General features: G+C 43.2%; 1 protein-coding gene across 2 annotated transcripts in view; it reads left to right on the top strand.

Moving 5' to 3' along the window:
• The first annotated feature begins 348 nt into the window (after positions 1-348).
• The window catches only part of LOC148502456 (uncharacterized), a 39,774-nt gene continuing 24,588 nt past the window's right edge, over positions 349-15,534 (top strand). The window contains exons 1-5 of one of the 2 annotated variants that reach the window (XM_088449871.1): positions 349-439; positions 2,659-2,729; positions 4,508-4,605; positions 4,727-4,817; positions 8,905-9,002. In XM_088449871.1, the coding sequence (XP_088305997.1) occupies positions 4,549-4,605; positions 4,727-4,817; positions 8,905-9,002 (246 nt within the window). In that variant the 5' untranslated portion in view covers positions 349-439; positions 2,659-2,729; positions 4,508-4,548. The remainder of the gene's footprint in view (positions 440-2,658; positions 2,730-4,507; positions 4,606-4,726; positions 4,818-8,904; positions 9,003-15,534) is intronic. The other variant, XM_088449872.1, reaches the window with a different exon arrangement.

Genomic DNA, 15,534 nt, shown 5'->3' on the forward strand with positions numbered 1-15,534 from the left:
TCATTCACATAGTTGTTTGCTTCTTGTGTTGCAATACCCTTTATTAAAGAGTATGCACAGTGCATGCTGGTAATTGTAGTCCAGGTTCCTATATTCTAAAATTAAAAATAAATAACCGAAGTCCAATCACCTCTATCTATATGTGGATAAAATAGTGCTGGTGGGAGACAATTGTAGAATAGAATGTGTTACACGACCGAATAGCACGTTCCAGCGCCAGTGAGAGAGAGAAGGCGCTGGAACGCAAAACCCGGAAGTGAGCTGAAACGCAATCCCCGGAAGTAAGCCGGAACGCAGGCGTAAAACATGGCCTACAAGTGAAACGCAGAATCGGGATCGGGACGTGAAATAGCGCTCGGGTCAGGAAGTGTGTGGCACAAAAACACATTCCTTTCCGGTCTTTTAATGAGCCTCCACAAGGGCGTAGAATCATCTCCTAGTAAGTGCTGCTATTTCTTGTGTAATGTGCGATATATCCATATCATAGGCAGCAGATACGCTTTTATATGCATTATTTACATGAAATACACATTGTATGGAACAGAGATTCTCCCCCCCTCTCCATTATCCTACTATTCTGTTATTCTACATAATACACAGCAGAGATGATCATAAATTCCTTTGATTAAAATGAAAATAATTCTCCCAATGAGAAAATAAATATTTTAAAAGGACACACACATATTACTTGGAAGCACTTTTATTTTCTTTTGGGGATGGGTGTACGTTTTTAATATACATTATTTTGTCTTAATGGATACATCTTTGGGGTTGCAGTTGTTTAGATATGGAGGAAGTCATTGAGGAATGTAGTTTATTGCTATTTTCAGCCAAGTTGCCTGAAAAACAATAAAAGCAACATAGGCCCGTATTCAATTTGAGCGGACCCGCGATACTTTTTCGCCAACATCTCGTGTTTTGCAGGCGGAAAAGTATTGCGAGCGTGCCCGCTTATCCCTGTCTTCAATATGAAAGTACGCGAAAACGGGACCCGGCGAAACTTAAACAAGTGGAAAGTACTGTCAGATTTGGGGAAATCAGCCTGACACCCCCCAAAAGATGCTCTGACATGGGGGTTAGCTATGGTACCCCCCGATTTGGCTCGGTGAAGGTATTTGGTGTTTTTAAATGGCCTCAATAGCTGCTAAATAGCGTTTTTGTATAAGTGGTACAGAATAGTATTCAGGAGGTTTTTTTGCAGTAATTAACTTATCCCAGCAAATTTGGGGTACTTGAAAATGGGGGTCAGCATATATTAAAGTTGCTAAAGTTAAGTTTAAAAAAATGTGAAAAACCCACAAGCACCTGGGGCATACTCGGGGACCCCCCCAGAGTCAAGGTCGCTAGTTTTTAACTTTGTCCCCCAACTTTTTTTTTTTTCGCCCCCAAATTCAAAGCGATTTTTTTTTTAGGTGTCCTTAAGTGTTTTTATTTTTATTTTTCACACAGTTTACCTTTGGGGGACTGTCTGAAGGCTGCAGGGGGGTTCCCTCAACGTTGCAGCCCAAAACCCCAATTCTGCACTTTTTTCCGCCTCCCATTCATAGGCGAATCTTTTTCGCTTATTACATTGCATTGACTTTCTGCCTAGGCACAAAGTCTTCCAATCTGAATACGGCATTACTTTTCCGCCTGGCGAAATTACGTCATCGGCGAAAAGTTTTCACTCGAACAGGCGAAAACGGCTGTTCGCTCCAAATTGAATACGGGCCACAGCTGAGCACTTGGCAATGGTCAGTGAACTGGATGGGCCCTCAGACCTCATAGACGAAGCACACGTTATTAGCCGTGGTGCCCCTGACAAGTGGGTCATCAGCCTGAACCCCCCAAAAAGATGCAGAAACATTGGGGATCAATGTAGTAGTGCCAGATTAGCCCTAATAGGACTGTTTGGGGTACTTAAGTTTGCACAATTGCCACTAATTAGCGTATTTGCACAAGTGGTGAAGAATGGCATAAAGCAGTATTTTTTTGAGAAAATAAGTAGTCCTGCCAAATTTGGGGTACCTGAAAATGGGTGCAAGCATCTTTTAATGTCTCTAAAGTGCAGTTATAAAAAATGCAAATTTTCACCCTCATAAAGCCCCTGCAATTCCAAAAACACTTGACCCCTTCTTAGTCCACCCCCAGAACCTTATTTTGCTAGTTTGCGGACTTTCCCCCCCCACTTTGTGCTTTTTCATCCCCAAATTCAAAGTACTTTTTTGTAGTGTTCATAAGTTTTTTTGTTTTTTTTTTACGATTTTTTTTTTTGTGACGCAGTTGTCCATTGGGGGGCTGTCTTTAGGGTTCTGAGTGGTTTCCCCACCTTTGCACCCCAAAACCCAAATTTTGCACATCTTTTCTCCTACTATTCAGAGGCAAATAATTTTTGCCTATTACATTAACTTTCCGCGTACGCAAAAAGTGTATGGAATTGAATAAGGAGATAAGTTTCCGACAGGCGAAAAGTCGCAATCGGCGATACTTTTTCGCGGATCTCGGCTTTTCGCTTTTATTTTAATACGGTTCTAAGTGGGTGTATATTTGTTGTGGAGGTGTTATAGTATGTGGAGAATTTGTTGTGTGGTTACGTCTTACTGCGTTCTAGTACGTCTATAGGAGTGACCATTTTATGTTGCATGGTAGCAATATTCTTTTCTGTACATGTACCCGCAGCAGTGACAGAAAGAATGGCAGGAGTAATGAGGACTTAGCAACAAAGCTGTCGGAAGACTGTCTGAAATAACGTAAGGAAACACTGTCAATGAATAGCTCCGTCAGGCCCCCAAAAAGCAATTGAATTCCCCCCAGAATTACAGGATTTAATAATCCACAATTTGCTTAATCTCCCAAATTAATTGTTGTATTGTAATACAAGTGTTAGAGGGAACTTTTCTATACATTAGCTTAGTCCTCATGGAGCCCTAACAGTACATGTTTTCAAGGTTTACTCAGGAATAATTAATACCACCTTTAGATCTACTGTATTAGTCAATTAACACGTCTATGCTGCAGCTAGATAATATAGAAAACATGCACTGTTAGGGTTCCACGAGGACCGGGTTTGAGAAACACTGTGTTAGATCATTGATTAATAGATTTCCCAGTGATATGTGCATCCAGTGCATTGTGAAAACAGTCCAGAGGGTTTAATTACAGCTCCATTCCAAATATCCTGCACATCAGCATGACTCAATTACTATAACTAATATCTGCTTACGTACCCAGCTTCTGTTATACATGACAGGAATTGTTACCAGGGCCCAGGAGTTTGCATATAAAACGGCTACTAACTAGTCATTCAGTATTGCATTTATTAATGTTCGATTAGGCTGGGCCCAGTTATGGATTGCACAGAACTGCCACAAATATTCTTAAATGCTATTTATTTTATGGCACAAAAATTGATACCTTGCCATTCAATAAAAACATATGTAGAATGTAAATGTTCTAAAATGAATAATAAACAAAACTTAATTTTAGTGCAGAAATCACTCTGGGCACAATTCTATTCAACGCGAAGTGAATAGCGCCGGATATCAGCTCCCCCCAAGTAAGGATTTCTTCTTGCATGCCTCCGGGGATGCGAGCAGAAATCCGACAAAAGTCAAGGCGTGATGCTGTTTTCTGCCATTAGCGCCGGGAAAACAGCATCGCGCCGGGAAGTTTAGTCGGAGAATGCTTGTTCTCGCGCCTAAACACCCTGTTTAAGGCGCGAGAACGAGCCTTTCCCGACCTAACTTTGCGCAGCATTGAATAGCTCTCGGAGCTCATTCCCGGTGCTATTCTCTTCGTGTATAATTGAATCGTGCCCATGGTGTAGCAACTGTATTGTGCAGTTCACTTTTATGGGACATCAGCAATCAATTGGGGCAAATCTGCATTTTGCATATGATTGTGTAAAAAAGAAAAAAAAAATCGGCAATGTATGTGGTTCACCAATTGCCAATTCTGACCAAAAAGTGGTCGGAATCTGTGAATCAGATTGTCCAACATGTTGGATTTCGCTGACCAATCAGGCTGTAGATTGCTAGTGTATGGTATCGATCTGCCAATTTGTCGACCGTTGTTAGTAAAATGTTGAGCCTTTCACGATTGGCAGATCCGTACTTTGGTGAAAATGATCTGCGAATCATTGGTACGTATCGGCAATGTACAGGCGCATATTGGTGAATTGGAGAATAGTTCACTTTGATAATAATTTCAATTAAATCGTGAATCAATGTTTGTGATTGCTGATGAATATGCCCCATTAATTGCTTCACTTTGCCCCACATTTTGCTTTTTAATACATCTAAGGGGTATATTTACTAAAGTGCGGATATTTAGAAGTGGAGATGTTGCCCACAGCAACCAATCAGATTCTAGCTATTATCTTCTAGAAGGTGCTAGATAAATGTTAAGTAGAATCTGAAAAAAAACGCACTTTAGTAAATATACTCCCTAATCTTTTACTGTCTCAGACACGTCCTGTAACCCTATATCAAAAGTTTTTAATATAGTTTTTTCTTCCTTCGAACTTCAGCCCTTGTGTTCCACTATATGTTCGATTTACCCTGACCCCAAATGGAGGACATTCGGTGTAAGCCAGGAGATCGCAGTATCCCCTCACAAGATCTGGAGGTAATTGGAACTGATTTATTCCAATAAATGTAAAGTTTATAAACAGTCATGTTGTTCCGATCACATTACGTTTTTATCATCATTTTTATTATTTCATTATAATGTTTTGTACATCATTTAGAATGACATTCAGAGAGATGTGAAAGTTGAGGAGGATGAAATGATTTGTGTGAAGATTAAGGAAGAGGAAATCCCTACAGAGATTGCAGCATGTGAGTAATAACCACTAAATACAAAAATAGCCACATGTTCTCCTTGACTAGTCACAACAGCAATCTCTTATTCTACACAATCCCCTGTCTATACAAATTAATGAGGACACCATTTATTCCAGTGGGGGAGAATTCAGGAGCAATCAATCCCTATTATACTCATACTTTCATCCTCCCATCATATCACTGTGTTACCAGCCCAGAGATCTGACCAGTCTCCTCCCCACACTCTCTGGTGTATCTCATTCATCAGGAGCCATCAGCCCCTATTATACTCCTGCTCTCCCCCTCACATCATGTCACTGTGTGTTACCAGCCCAGAGATCTGACCAGTCTCCTCCCCACACTCTCTAGTGTATCTCATGCATCAGGAGCCATCAGCCCCTATTATACTCCTGCTCTCCTCCTCACATCATGTCACTGTGTGTTACCAGCCCAGAGATCTGACCAGTCTCCTCCCCACACTCTCTGGTGTATCTCATACATCAGGAGCCATCAGCCACTATTATACTCCTGCTCTCCTCCTCACATCATATCACTGTGTGTTACCAGCCCAGAGATCTGACCTGTCTCCTCCCCACACTCTCTGGTGTATCTCATACATCAGGAGACATCAGTCCCTATTATACCCCTGCTCTCCTCCTCACATCATGTCACTGTGTGTTACCAGCCCAGAGAACTGACCAGTCTCCTCCCCACACTTCCATCTGATCATCATTCCGCCTCCCAGACACACCATATTAATTTATATGTAGAGATTGGTAGATTCACATGTGGACATGACCAATAATGGCACAGCCTGCCATGCTCTGTCCTACACCAGCAAGACAATAGTTTGCATAAGAACATTAGGCTGTGTCTTTATTTGTTTGTGAGAGTGGTTGTCCACCCCAGCAGCACTAAGTGAATTGTACAGCTGAATTTCTTTTAAATGCTTTGTCCTTTATTTAAAGTCAATTTCATCCTTTATTTAGTCTTCTGCTTCACAGGAGGTTTCTGTCCTCCCTGAGCTCGCCTTAGGACACCTGCGTTACGGTTTGACAGGTGTACCGCCGCAGGGTATACTGATTGTGTTATCCAACCATGGAGCCTGGGTGTTTGCCTGTCAGGGATGCTCCCGTAGCTCCCGTACCCCAAGTCCTTCCCGACCACAGGAGAGTCCGTGACTCCTGTAGTTTCTATTCTGTTGGGATGATGTTGCTGTAATGATTATGGTGCAGAAGAATAGATCTGAGCTATTTTAAAAGTTTGTAAACAATTTAGTAGTCTGTATGGGGAAGGACTACATATGCAGATTACCTTAAATGTATGCTTCTGATGTATGTGCACTCAGGTCAGGCTTTAGAACTATTTCTCAGGCTCAGAACTAGGGATGTGCAGGCTCGGAATATTTAGGATTTTCCCGCCAAATTCTGATTTATTTTTTTTCCCCGCCAAAAATCGGGTCTCAGAAAGAGGCAAAACGTCATCTTTCATGGACAAACATCATCATTCCTGGACAAAAGTCCATGAAAGATGACGTTTTGCCTCTTTCTGAGACCTGATTTTTGGCGTGAAAATCCGAACTAATCCGAGTCTGCACATCCCTACTCAGAACTAGAGATACAAGTCCTCAAATGCCCAGATGTGCTACAGCATAGATACTCTGCTCCTTCTCACTATACTGAGAGCAGTTGCTCTTAGCGTGTTCCTAGTACTGGCCAATGGGACTAGACCCATTATCTGCGCCCACGCTAATAGGTACAGCTTCCAGCTTACGCTGAATATTTCCATTGCACCCCTTGCATCAGTGGCTGTTTTAAATTGTTGTCTGTTAACTGTATTGTACAGTTCTCCCTGTACTGTCTAATTGTTTTTTTCCCTCTGTACGGTGCTGCAGTCCACTTGTGGCACCCTATAAATAAAGTTTAATAATAATCATTTTATGAGAGCATCAAATCAGGTTTATTCATCACTGTACACCCCACAGTTTGCTTTAGTCTTTTAACCATCACTTTCTCACTCATGTACTCATAGGAACTGTCCTTCTCTCCTCCTCTATTCTTTTTATTGATATCCAGTTCCTCACATTTGTGCTCTTCATCAGTTGTCATTACCAGTGCTTAGCCCGCACCCTCCCTATGCGGCTTCACTCCTTCACCTTGTTTGCACCTTAACAATATCACATGTGCCAGTCACCTTAACAATATCACATGTGCCAGTCACAGCGGCCAATCCTGCTCCATTCATTTCCGACTTCCTTCCTTAGAAGCCTTTTGTTTTTTTTATCGCACTTTCCTTAGCCCCGTTGTCTCTTCCTACACCTCCTTCCATAAACCTTAAGGGTTTACTACACTACACGATTTTAGTAGGCGATTGAACGATAATGACGGCGTTATCGTTCAATCGTTTAAAAATCGTTTATAAATCGTGCAGTGTTTGGTCGTTAACGATCAACGATGCTCGCTCCCGCTGATCGTTTGATCGTCTCGTCTGTCGACTGAACATGCAGGTCAATTTCACTTGATCTATTAAAGATCGTTTGCAAATCGTTCAGACTGAAAGATAAAATTTCAAGGGAAAATCGTTTAGAGATTGGACAGGGAGTAGATCGTCTAGTGGATGTGCCCCTTTAATCTCCACTCTTCTGCCTCCCTTTCCTCTACTGATCTCTCTTTCAACTTTTCTATTATTTCCCTTAAACATCTATTCTCCTACTTTTCTCTTGTACACATCACTGTAACAGTTTTCACTGCTTGCCTTTTACATAAAGAAAAGTGAGATACTGTGATGCTACTATCACTGATTCTGCCGGCTGGTAGAGCCAGACTAAAGCTGGGTACACACTTAACGATGTGTGTACCCAGCGATGTGATGCCCGATGAGCCGACCTATCAGGCTCCCGGTACCAATGACACGATCTGGCGCCCGATATGTCGGACACCAGCTCCAATCACCTGCCTAGCGTCGGCAACTGGGTCATTACGTCGGCTCCGCATGCAGGCCGACGGAACGACACCAATGGACAACCTGCGGGAGCACGCATAGTGTAATTATGCAGCAGGTGCATAGCCTTACAGCACCTACGTAGCCCTGTATACTCCCAAGTAGAGAATACAGGCTTTTATTTCTTTTACTGGCACTGGATTGCACTGTAACTTTGGCCGGAAAGTTATTAGTCTGTTAAAAATAAAATATAGAGATAAATAACTTTATAAAAATGTTTTCAACCAGTAGTAATGTTAGTTACTAAATGGATCCGGTCAAAACCAGGAGGTTTAGGTCGGAAATTTCAGAAAGTCAGCTAATGGATAGCCAGCAAGGACCAGCAATGTGCGTGTACGCTGGGTCCTTGCCGACCCCTACTATCTGTGGAACATTCTCGTCAACCTGACGATGATCGTCAGGTTCACATGTTCACAGATAGGAGGTCGGACTCCGGACTCCTGCACTGAATGACGTTCAGTGAACGCCGTTTAGTGCGGGCATCGCACCCGGCGACCTGAAGGATTGAACGCTAGACGTTCAGTTTTTCAGGTCGCCCAATGGATAGGCCTCTTAACATTGCTGAATAGTTCACAGCCTAAAGCAACCAGACATTTGATTTAATTATGTAACCTGCACTTGACTGATAAAGGGCCTGATAGAGATATGTACGTAAATTCGATGGTTTACGTACATAACCGATGGTGGGGTGTCTGAACATGCACAGGACCCGTTGTGCGCATGTGCTGAACTGGTCCTGCGATCACGGTCGCAGTGCCTAATGAGCCGCTGCCCGATTGATATGCTGCCGCCTTTTGGGGGCAGCAACCAGGTCCGTTCATTCCGATGGCCGCGATGGTGACCCGAAGCAGCGTCTACAGACACTGCACTCGGATCGCATACACATGCAGGAGGTGTATTTCCTACAGACACCTCCTGCTGCTTTAGCACATTAGTTGGATGGTACTGCACAACTGCTTCCCTGCTGCTGTCAATACCGTCCACGTCTGAATGAGGCCCAAAATTTGATTGCTAGCTAGTTACTGTGGTTACTGCACTTTTGTGCCATTGCATCTCTCTGCAATGTTCGTACATAACCCTTCCTGTTGTGTGTTTCCTGTAGATGGATCCAGTAGCAGAAGCACACCTGAGAGGTGTCCAAGCCCTCTTTATTCACAGGATGGTAATGAGGAAGATATAAAACCAGATAAGGGCATTAAGGTACCAGTAGCTCATGAAGAATATTTCTCTTTTATAATGTTGCCTTTTTTTATTCTGTATTTCATTGATTTGCTGAGGTTTGGCAATGGTGACATCGCTATGGTCATATTTGAAATGATATAAAAAATAGAAGAGCACTCTGCGGCTAAGCTGTTACTACACCACAACCTTTTATATTTACTCAAATAAAACACATAAAAAAACATAATACACACATCAGCATGGTCATAGTTTAAATTAACCTGTTCTTATTTCATTTAAAAATGCCAGTGATGCTTATCGAAATAAATGGTTTTGTGTGAGGTCACGGCCTTTCATTGTTTTAGTCAATGGAAAAGACTAACTTTCTCCTTAGTCCTATCTCGGAGACACTGTAGACTGTGGGTTTAGATGGGAGGCTGATGAGTAGGCACTAAATGGTTAAATTATTGGGGCTTCAAAATTTCTCCTCCCACCATTTAGACTTAGTTTTTTATATTTAGTGTCTGGAGAATATTTGAAGAGAGAGGTCTATAGGAGGTTTTATTTTTAGATGTCTGCCTCAGTTGCCTTATGTGACTCAGGCACCCTGGACCGGGCTATCAGCGACCGGAAGTCTGCGCCTGTCGATTGCTGCTTCTCTGCTTAATTTAGCACTGGGAGGGACATCAGGCACCTCCAGGTATGCTGAGTCCCAAATCTGCACTGCGTATCTTTACGTAGGAGCCACCATCCCGTAAGTTGCAGCTTTAACTCTTATCTACGCAGCCTAATGTGGTAGTGCAGAGCAGGCAGACAGGTAAGGGTACCCGACTCTGCCTCTCAAGCTTCAGTTACCGATCGTACTGTTTTGGAGGGTGCTGCTGTGTGCAGGCTGTCTCCATCTTCAATTATATATTGGCTTCTTTCTGTGTGGCCGCCATCTTGGATGCATTGTTTCCTGTAGAGGGGAAGGGCCTTGCTGTACATAGGACCCACCCTGGACCAGAGCCTACATCAGGCTCCGCTGTGTCCTGCCTGGAAGTCAAACATCCGCCGGCTAGGAGTGTGGCAGTTTTTCTGTTCTGTGTTCTGTTTGTCAGTATGGCTGGTGAGCGAGACAGGCATCCTAAGGCTAAGCAGAGGGGCCACCAATGTTTTACATTATGGCTACTCAAAATGTACTAATAAGCTTCCAAATGGCAGCACAGAACCGGATGCTCTTTGTGCAGATGTGAGACTGTTTCACGCAGTCAGTGCATGTCTGAGAGTTCCCCATCTACAGAGGTGTTGCCCAGTTCTGCTCAGATCATGGATCAGTCAATTGTGGGTAGCCAGAAGTAAGAGATCCACTCCCTCCTGTGCGCAGTCGTTTCCTTTTGCCCAGTCTCCACCCACCAGAGGGTGGAGAACTGGGGTGGGCCTAAATATAGAGAGGGGACTCTCCACAGTCTATTTCTTCTTGGGGCAGATTCTAGGAAGAGTCAGGCTCATCCTATTGTCTTATTCAGGGTAGAGAAGGATTCTCAGAGCTCCTCTCTGAAGAAAGAGGAGGCCTTGGACCAGTTTGGGAATAAGATTCTCCTGATAGTGTAGTGGTTTTGGATCTGTTTATGTCAATCCGCCAGACCATTCAGATCTCGGAGAAAGAGCTTATACCACTGTGGCTTCTTTTAGAAAAAAAAAGAAGCGGGTTGGTCATTTTCCCTTCTTTCTCATATTTTGAGGATGTTCCTCCAGTTTTCAAATTTCTTGCCCTTTTTGCAGAAGCAGATATGGCTTGCTGGGCGGTTCCCCTCACTGTTGACTCTCCCTTTGCCTTGTTGCCTAAATCTACGGTTATCACTACTACCAAGTTCTGCTACATTGCAGGATCCCATTGACCATAAAAGTGAGGCTATCCTAAAATCTTTTCCTTACAGAGACTGCTCTTCAGCTGGTCCCTGCTAAGGCATTTGAATCCTGGACGTATCGGGTATGTGCAGGCCTTTAGTCCAGACTCGAAAACAAATTGAAATGGAGAAAAGCGCTCTGTGTTATCCAAATGTGTAAATTAGACTAGTGTTTAGTGTGTCTCAATGAACTTAAATGTATATATATATATATAATTGGGTAGATAGCGTCCTTAATGGTATAATGGCTTAATCGTATTGAAGTCTCCAAATATTCGTATACATATCCTCGTGTGTTTAATACCAGGAAGCAAGTTCAGGTGGGCAAAAACTTGAGGTTGGGTGTTACTGTCCAATATATAGTCTTAATGTTTAAGATTCAGCTGGCCTCCTTGCTTTGGTGGACCATGCATCTCTGATGTAGCTTCCCTTCCTTCAAGGATGTCTACAGTAGTGGTTTCTGCCATAAGGTCTCAGTGACTGCAGTCATGGCTGGTGGAATCTGAATCCAAAAGGCACTTTTGAGGTGGTTCCACAACTGGACCGTATAAATTCTCAATCCACCGAAGGTAAGAGTCCTTGTCTTCCAGTCTTTCCTCCTAAGTCCAAATCTGTGGACGGGATCCAGGAGCCTTGGCTCTAAGTCAGGTGACAAACAATCAGCATGATGGTCTTCAGGTCTGTCCCAGGACCCAAATAGTGGGGGCCCACTTCTTTCATTTTCAGATTGGATTGTTTTAATCAATATATGATCTTTGGCTCAGGGGTATCCTTTCTCAAGAAATATCTCAGACTTGGCAGGTTCTCAACTATGCAGACTTTTTTTTCGTCCCCTTCCAAGGGATCCGATCAAAGGGGCAGACCTAAAACTGGCACTACACACACTGTTGGTTTCAGGAGTCGTCGTTCCAGCTCCAGTGGGGCAGGTAGGGTTTGGGTTTTACTCCAATCTCTTCCTAGTGCAAAAACTTGACTGGTCTTTCCGCCAGTCCTCAACATGAAGTGGTTGAACCCTCATCTTTAGGTGGAACAATTCAAGATGGGAATCCCTTTGGTCCGTCATAGGTTCTATGGAAGGGTGGTGAATTTATGGTCTCTCTGGACATCAAAGATGCCTATTTGCATGTTCTCATCTGGGAAGGGGATCACAGACTTCTCCAGTCCATGTTATGATGCCTACATTTTCAGTTGAGAGCTCTGTCCATTGGACTCTCAACAGCTTTGTGAGTGTTCATCAAGGGTTTAGCTCCAAAAGGAATCTCTACCTCCTACTAGTTGTCAATGCAGCTTCTCAGTTTTCACCTGTAGGTAGTCGTGACAACCATGGAGTCTCACAGCTAGATCATCATTTTTCTAAAGACAGACTCCTTCGTGTCCAGTTGTACAATGTCATGGCGGTGGTGTATATCAACCATCATTGCGGGACTAGGAATCACCCGACTATGTTGGAGATCTCTCTCATCATGCGTCGGGCTCAACGGCTTGCCCCAGTAATCTCTGCCATCTCCATCCCAGTGATGGACAACTGATAGGTGAATTTCCTTAGTAGGAACACTGTTCACCCAAAAGAGTGGGAAATTCATGCAAAGATATTCGACTTGATAGTGAAATTATATGGTTCTCTGGATATCAATCTCAAGGCTTCAAGGTTGAACAAAGAGAATTCTTTGTCCAGTGACCCTCAAGTAAACTTGGTGGATGCTCCGACCGCCAGACGGGCCTTTTGTCTGGGCTACCTGTTTCTTCCTATCTCCATGTTACCACGGGTGCTCTGGGACATCAAGAGGGGAGGAGTTCACGTTCTCCTCATCGCTCTGGATTCGCCCAGAAAGTTATGGCAGACAGACCTGCTTGCAATGTTGGTAGACCGTTTCTACACCCAGATTTTTTTCTTCTGGCTTTAAAGGCATGAAACTTGTCTAGATCTTGAAATCCAGTGTGTTTGTTTTTTTTGTTGTTGTTTTTTTTTAAGCTGTGGACCACACAATGATTAAAGGTCTCAAACCAGCTATGGTGGTCATTTACCATTGGGTTTGGAGGACATACATTGTTTATAAGTATCTCTACCTGAAGAATGCCGCTACTATCCTACAACTACAGGTGCGGTCTGACGATTATTGAACATTTGAGTGGTGTGAGCACAAGGGTGTTCCTGCCTCTCTGTTCAGACTGCCACACCTTTCCTTCTTGTAGATTGGATTGGACCAGGGTCTTCGACCTTCTTCCTTGAAGGGTCAAGTTTTAGTCTTCCTGTCCTGTTGCTTTCATGCAGGGTGTGGTACATTCATTCTCCAATTCTCCATGTGTTCCACCTATGACCTCAGTTTGGTCTTGGAGGCTCTTCAGCAACCCACAATAGGACCTCTTGAGTCTGTGGAGCTAAGGTTGCTTACCTGGAAGTTCTTGTTTTTGCTGCCCATTACTTTGACCAGTCAGATCTCTCAATTGGCTGTCTCATTACTCTGATGCTGCCAATCCTCTCCATCTCCTGGATGTTAGGGCTGCTGCTATTAGCAAGGCTGATTAGTTTCTTGGCCATACGTGATGCTTACAAGCAGGGCAGACTTGCCCCAAACAGTTCTTTGCTTAGTGGATTACCTCTACTATAAGACAGGCTTATATCTCTCTTGGCAAGCCAGTGTCTGATTCCATCAGAGCTCTTTCCACCTGTGCTATGAGTGCTTCTAGGGCGGCTTGGCAGGATATCTCAGATGAGCAGCTATGCAGCTACCGAGTCCTCTTTGCACACCTTCACCAGCCTCGGCTGCCAGTTTTGACTGTGAAGTTTTGTGCATGGCACTGCTGGAGTGTATCCCGCGTCATAAGACTTGCTTTGGGATGTCCCATAGTCTGCAGGCTGTGTCATGTGACAGTCTTCAGTGATCTATTCATAGATCATATGTCCTCTCATCAATGAGTGGGGTCAAACTTTATACTACTTACATTTATAAACACCTGATATCTTCCGTTTATACTTTTCAATGTGTTTTGTGACACTTGCTAGTCACATGTGAAATGACGACTGACTGGTGCGTAGTCCAGGGGTAGGCAACGTGCGGCACTCCGAATGCTTTGGCACTACACATCCCAGCTTGCCTTCAAACCGTTTTACTGTTAGGGCATGCTGCGATGTGTAGTTTACAGCAGCTGTAGTGCTGCGCCTTGCCTACCTCTGGTGTAGCCCTTTATTATGTCAGGAGTCTTGCCAATGTGTCTTCTACACCCCCAAACTCCCTTACCCACATATTAATGTACGAGTGCAGTCACCTGAGTTCAAGTACTTCTTGCCTGTCAAAGGCCAGGATGTAGGGGCCAATCCAAAAGGGTTCACTGTATAGTGACACTGCTACACCTGTGGGTGTATGTACTCTCCAGGCACCTGTAGCTTCCCAAATGAATGGAGTGCATAACGTTTCTAATTATTGTTCATAGGTCCCTATGGAGACAGAGCTGTGTGCAATGCCACAAAGCAGGATGTGCCGCCACTGGAGGGAGGGGAGGGGAGGAGGGTGGTGGGCATCCCTTGCAGTAACACATTACCCTTTTCTCACCTCTGCAGCCTTACAGCCCACTGTAACACATCCTCCTGTACTGCCGCTGTACTGTCTCCATTTGGCTGTCGCTAGTATAGGATCGTTAGTGGTGCGATCAAACACATGCAGTCCTTGCTTCAGACTTGTCAATACTGTAAATGTGGGCTTGTGTACTTTGCATGCAAAAGCTTCCATTAAAGTCCCAGTCTGGCTCTGACTATGGTAATAAATATAAATTATATAAAAATGTGTAAAGATGCAACAGAAACTAGACATTTGAAGTTGGCAAGCAATTAAATAACTCTCTAGAATTAATTTAGCAATTTTTTTTTTAATTAAAAAAAAAAAAAGTGTAAATGAATTGCAATGTACCATAACTTTAATAATTGTATAGTGTGGAGATCCATTCCAAAAATATACATACGTGGACTAGGAGCTGTGGCTCAGTCTCTATCGGAGTAGGACTAGAGCAGTGAGCGGGAAAGCACTTAGCGGCTATCTACCAATATAATGACTACATTACCGAGACTGAAAGCTCCGCCGACACTTCTCTGCAAAGATAGATGAATGATGGCTAATTTGATTGGCTGCCAGGCTGCTTGTCACAGGCATGTCTCTGTTGAGTCTCATCCCGATGAGTAATTACCACCCCTCTTCCTAGTGTCAGGTGCAGAAAAAGAAAATGGTTGAAAAAAATCTTTGAGGAAGAGAAAAATTGGGGCTGCATGTAATGAGGGCAAGGACCGCATGTTGTCCTTGGGCGTCAGGTTGTTTGTGGCTGTTCTACATGATAGAAGTAAACAGGTGTAGTATTTACTAATGAATATTATGAAGTCCAACAAATTTTGCATGTCAGAGTCATGATGATGATATTTTCTTTCTTTTCTAACAAACTGAATTACCAGTGCAACACAGAACAAAGCCTTTAACCACTTAACTGTCTAATATTTGTACCAAAAATGTACACAAAAATGTTCTTTTTTTCCAATAATCAAATAATGACAGCAATTTTTACCTGGTTCAGGTTTGTTAATAAAATTATCAAGGTTAAATAGCTGTTATTTATAGAACTTGATCATTTTTAAAAAAATCCATATGGGGGTAATGTAAAAAAAAATAAAAATTCTATACTGATAATAATAATAATAA

Source organism: Taudactylus pleione, unplaced genomic scaffold (assembly GCF_031769625.1).
Source record: "Taudactylus pleione unplaced genomic scaffold, aTauple2 ptg000497l, whole genome shotgun sequence".
In the NCBI taxonomy this organism is placed as follows: domain Eukaryota; kingdom Metazoa; phylum Chordata; class Amphibia; order Anura; family Myobatrachidae; genus Taudactylus; species Taudactylus pleione.